The sequence below is a fragment of the Camponotus vicinus genome, unplaced genomic scaffold (assembly GCF_025532165.1).
Source record: "Camponotus vicinus isolate PSW18456_S1 unplaced genomic scaffold, iyCamVici1.0 SCAF_4, whole genome shotgun sequence".
NCBI classification, from domain to species: Eukaryota; Metazoa; Arthropoda; class Insecta; order Hymenoptera; family Formicidae; genus Camponotus; species Camponotus vicinus.
The window spans coordinates 22284806-22290921 of NW_028141976.1; the positions used below are offsets into that span (position 1 = coordinate 22284806).

Genomic DNA, 6116 nt, shown 5'->3' on the forward strand with positions numbered 1-6116 from the left:
ATTTAAATGCGAACCTGATTACTTGTATTTTAATCTATGTCTTATTCGTAATCTCATGTCATACAATGTTCATTTTGATAATCATATATTCTGAATATATTCTATAAAATTTTACATACATTTGTAAAATTTAGGTAATTTTATCACGCAGATGAAGGTCACGAAACACATGCTTGCTATATAATCATCTCTCGAGCGGAAATATAAAAACTAACTAAATAATAATTTGCTATTGCAATAAATATCTGTTATCTGTATAACCCATTTCGTTTTTTATCGAGAATAAAATATACATAGTTATTCATTATATAATAAATGAGAACATATATACATATAAAATATGATTATCATTGCTTTGGCAATATATTGCGCAAAGTAGTCTGGATATTATCAGAAATACATATATATAATACATATATATAATATAGAAAAATACATATATACATATAATATATATAAAATTAAATTTTGTTACATTTATCAAGAAAGAAATGGGACCAACTGCCAAAATAATATTTTGTATGATGTGTTCTCCGTGCATTATCACGTCATTCTTGGAAGCTGCAAGAATCTTAGCAATAATTCCGACACCATCCTACAGTCACCAAGTTAGCTATCAATCATTATGGACTGCCCTAAGCCGACGAAGACACAAACTTGTTGTTCTAACAACAGATCCAGTTAATGACCCTATCATTACAAATTTAGCAGAAATCGATTTTCATTACAACTATAGACTACTGAAATCACGTAAAAATGATGGAGCATAATACATGACTAAATATAGAACGTAATTTATTCTTTAATGTAGGCAATGAATTGATAGAGGATATCTATAAACATTCAAAAGTACGTAAAATGTGTGCACCAGATAGTAACCAAAAGTTTGATGGAGTAATTGTAGAAGTTTTTAAAACACTTGGTCTCTATGCGTTGGAGCACAGATTTAATCCACCTCTTATAGGTAAGAGTTAATTTATTTTTATATCTAATAGCTATTACTCTCTCTTTTAGTACATACTATTTTTTCTAAAATATAAATATTATTGATAATTTTACTTTGTTTCAGAACTTGAATAAATTTCTGATAGATGCACCAAATGGATTTATTTACATTAGTCTGGGTACTAATGTCCATATATCACATTTTTCTAAGCACGTGTTAAACGCATTTTGTGATATCTTTGCAAGTTTGTTAATAAAAGTTGTGTGGAAGATGGATGAATTAACAAATAAATCAGACAATATTTATATCGTTAAATGGCTTCCTCAACAGAGCCTTCTTGGTAAATCTATGACAAAAAATGTCATAATTAAAAATTAAAGAAGTTAATGAAAATATATTCTCTCACTTATATATGTAATCATTAGTTATACATTTTGTATGTTCTTTTCGTTTTTAGCTCATCCAAAAATTAGATTGTTTATATATCACGATGGAATTCAAAGCACGGAAGAAGCTGTTTATAACGCTGTACCACTTATAGGATTACCAATTCTGGATGATCAATATATGAATGTTAATAAAATGGTATCTCTCGGAATTACAAAGTATCTAAATTATCGATATATTTCAAGAGAAATTGTAAATTCATCCATAACAGATATCTTAAACGATAATATCCTTTGTCCACAATGTTTCTTATATAATATATTCATAGAAATCTAATTATTGTCCAGCACTAACATCTAGACCTTTACATAATTAGAATCAAAATTTAATTGTAGAATAATATATATTTTTTTAAAAGATACTACAATTCTTTTTCTAGATATAAAGAAAGAATGCTTAAACTTAAAGCAATAAATGAAGATAAACCTTTCAATTTATTGGAAAATGCCGTTTGGTGGATAGAATTTGTAACTCGTCATAAGGGTGCTCCTCATCTTCGTAGCAGTATTGCATATGATTCTTGGTACCGGAAATATGATATAGACATTATAGCAATTTTATCAAATATCACATTTATAATATTATTGTGCACATTATTAATAATCTATAAATCGTTAAAATCAATATTTAGTCGAAATACGCATAAGCAATTTATGAACATTACAAAAAAAATTAATTGATTTTTTTACATTTCTCATATATAGCATAATTATATTTTGTACATATAATCCTATTTTCTTATAAAGAAGTTGAAAAATATCGAAAAGGTCTAACATCTATTCATGTTTCAAACGTATTTATTTATTTGAGAAATTTAAAATTATATTTTATTATAATGCAAATATAATCAGAAATAATATATTCGAGAAATTCCAAAATCTTAATTATTTAAGCCTTAATTATTTAACTAAAAACAAAGTAATAAAAAAAATAAACATATCCAAAGAAAGATTTTGTTGGCATTTACAAAACAACCTAGTTATTTTAGCTATTCTTCACATACTCTGTGCTATGCATCATAGTGATACTGTCATTATGAGCAATTTAATTATCAGCTATTTTTTTTATTTTCGCTTTGTCACATTTTCGGTTGTTATTTTTTTTGTTTAAGTTGCGAGGGTAATTTACGCTCTGGATCGCGCGCGATATATTGTCGATAATGTGACGAATCCTATCATGGGTGGCGCTCGTGAACTTCCGCGCCTGAAACCTCCCCTTTTCACCTTATCATACTTTTACTTTTCTCATGTTATTATTACGCTCTCTCTACGTGTGTGCCGATTATTGGCTCACATTCCGGACATTATAACCGAAATAATAAAATAATAATATCAAAGTTCATTGTTCACGTTGGATCTGTTTTATCAATCACAAAACCACATATATATAGCACATAGTATCTAAATACAGGGTGTCATGGAAATTTTAGCCCATACGAAGTAAGGAGGTAGATTGGCTCAAATTAAGAAGGAAGGACTTGTACTGTTTTGTGATATTCGCAATAATTAACGAAAAATTAAATAAAGAATATCGGCCAATCTGAATGAGTAGAAGCGCGCGGTGACGAGAGTCGTCCCACTGTAATCCTATACTAGGCGCGCGGCGAAGCGATGGGCGGATCGCTCTCCGAGACATGATGGTGGCGTGCGATATATCGCAATACCGCGCCGAAAAATGACCCGTCCTTTTAGTAGCGAGAAAATGATGCGCTATCATTTCCACACCACCTTGCGGTAGATAGCATGGTGCGCTTTTTTTATAGTGGTTTCCCCCATAGGCCTATTCCGCTCTCAATTTAAATATTTGTGAAAATTGTTCAAAATGCCGTTACTGTACGCTGAATGTATCGTAAATGTAAAAAATTGATGATGACAGTACCTTCACAAAAATTGATCCGTGGTTGAAAATCTTTTGATAAAATGTGTTGCACACGTTGGTAATGATACGAGCGTAATCCGTTACACGTAAAGCGTGATGTACCACGTATCGCGAAAAACCAAATTCATGTGCCACACGACGCACCCTAGTTCCAGGATTTTCATAAAATGCTTCAAGAATCCTTTCTTCATCTCGTACACGAAGACGCACTACTGGACCGGTTATCCCGATATTATGCACGATACCCAGTTTCACATAATTATTGCACAACTCGTAAAACTGTACGTTCACTTGGCTTTCGTGCACACCCGGAAAATCATTCCACGTAAATTACGGCCGCGCGATAAATATTTTTTCCCGCTAGCCCGTATGCCACAATCATATCCGCATATTCCTGCAGAATACACTTCATTTTCACTATTAATTTACTACGCGAACACAAGATTTTTACTAAAACCGTCTGAGCTCTCGCAGGCTGTTGCCAGAGTGCATACGCCAGCAGCACGCAACTACAGCTGAGCGGACATGCGAGTGTAAGCGTACGTGTGAGCTCGGCATCTGTGCATTATGATTACTATTCCGGTGCTATATAAATAATAAAATCAGCGAGGTAAGCATACTTCGGTAAAACATTAACTTTTATACAGTTATTAATTTTTTACATTCAGCTGAAGAAATAGTCAAATAATTCTTTAATTGACTTGCCGAACATCTTGCCAAACAACTTTTGATATGTCACGCGAGTTTTCTTAGATATCTAACAATAAAAAAATATATTCTTAGGCATTTTTTCTTTGTGACTTTAGATGTATAAATTATAAGACAGATCTTGTGACCAGTTTTTTGTTTAAATTAATTTTATTATAAAATTTTGAATCTTATCTTTTGAACTTACATAATTCACTATAATATGTGTTAGTTTTCAGGTGATTTTTCTAGTCACAATTTTCATCAATTTTTATTATCTTTTAAATGAAATTTTTTATAAAATTATATAAATTTGATAGATAATGCAATAAATGTTAATATTTACAAAAAAATAGAAATTTGATTCTATGTACTATTATATTTAAAAGTTATCTATAATTAGAAACTTATAAAAGGAAATAATATTGTTTATAACAGATTGTTTGTGTGCGATGTTCTTGAAAATAACTATTCGATCATTACATATAAACACGTTTATGACTTTAAAGTAATTTTAACATTTATTTTCTCTTAGTTCTATTTATTAACTCGTAGATTATTTTCATTTTGATTCAACCATTATTTTGATCGATATAATGGAAAATATTTCATTTGTAAGAATAATTTTGGACAAAATATTTAAAATTTACTGATAAAATAACATGATTTAGTAATATTATCAATTAACCAATAATTAGCTACGAAATAAATGAGTTAACATATTTTCTAGATGTGTGTTTATATTCGGAAAGATATCAAAAATTCTAAGATTAAATTAAGTTACTTGAAGCTTACTCGTATAGTTACCATAATATGTTCTACTATTTATTTTATAATTTTGATATGATGTCTTCTATCTTTAACCTCTTATCCCTCTTATCTCATTTTTCGAGAAAAATCTTTTTCTTTTCTTATATATCATAATCGGCATATAAAACAATAATTATAAATTTTGTGTATCGAAACATGAAATAGATTTGATTAATATAGTTAACTTAACATAAATTTTTATTATATTTCTTTACGTGACGTACACTATAGATTTTTAGTACTGGCAGTGAATATTGGAACACAACCGTAATACGAGGGTATAAGAATTTGAAAATTTCTCTCGAAGTTATAACTATAATGATTAACATGTCTTTATTGGAGTTGCATCAGTAGCCTTTAAAAAAAATTGTTCCGTATTATGGCGACGAAATAAAGCGAGATTTCACTTTCTTACGGTCGAAAGGAAAGCAATCCAAGCGGTCAGATAGAGAAATAGTGTGATAGATAAATGAAGATAAACGAAAAATAAAGGAAACGAATCTCCATAGTTTTGGTCTATCGAATTTGCGAGTTTCTCAATTGCCACGATCTATAAAATACATATACGCAACACATATACCATTGTTTTAAAATTAATTTTACTTTCCGCTCAAACTCACCCATGACTTAAAATCACGTAACAATGGAAAAAATAACTTTTCATTTTTTAATTGATATAATTTAAAATACGGATTTAAAAGGACATTTAATGCTTAGAAAATTTTTGCATCGAAATTCTGCTGTCGTATAGCTAACAAGTTTGCTAATAAGTTGTAGGCTATTAGATAACGATGTTATATTTAATGAAAGTGATTTAGCATAAGCAATGCTAACATATAAAATTTTTTAATATGCATGTTCCTAAATTTAAATGCGAACCTGATTACTAGTATTTTAATCGTATGTCTTATTCGTAATCTCAAGTTATACAATGTTCATCTTGATAATCATATATTCTGAATATAATCTATAAAATTTTACATACATTTGTAAAATTTAGGTAATTTTATCACGCAGATGAAAGTCACGAAACACATGCTTGCTATATAATCATCTCTCGAACGGAAATATAAAAACTAACTAAATTATAATTTGCTATTGCAATAAATATCTGTGATCTGTATAACCCATTTCGTTTTTCATCGAGAATGAAATATACATAGTTATTCATTATATAATAAATAAGAATATATATACATATAAAATATGATTATCATTGCTTTGGCAATATATTGCGCAAAATAGTCTGGATATTATCAGAAATACATATATATAATACATATATATAATATATATAAAATTAAATTTTGTTACATTTATCAAGAAAGAAATGGGACCAACTGCCAAA

General features: G+C 29.1%; 1 protein-coding gene and 1 pseudogene across 1 annotated transcript; both read left to right on the forward strand.

The window, feature by feature from the left end:
* Positions 1-491: 491 nt before the first annotated feature.
* Positions 492-975, forward strand: LOC145970680 (UDP-glycosyltransferase UGT4-like; annotated as a pseudogene).
* Positions 976-1063: 88 nt separating this feature from the next.
* LOC145970682 (UDP-glycosyltransferase UGT5-like) lies at positions 1064-2073 on the forward strand (the record flags this gene model as incomplete). The annotated part of the gene is made up of 3 exons (XM_083097550.1): positions 1064-1286; positions 1404-1617; positions 1767-2073. Coding segments are annotated over 3 exons (744 nt in total), but the record flags the coding sequence as incomplete, so codon positions are not given.
* Between the last annotated feature and the right edge of the window lie 4043 nt (positions 2074-6116).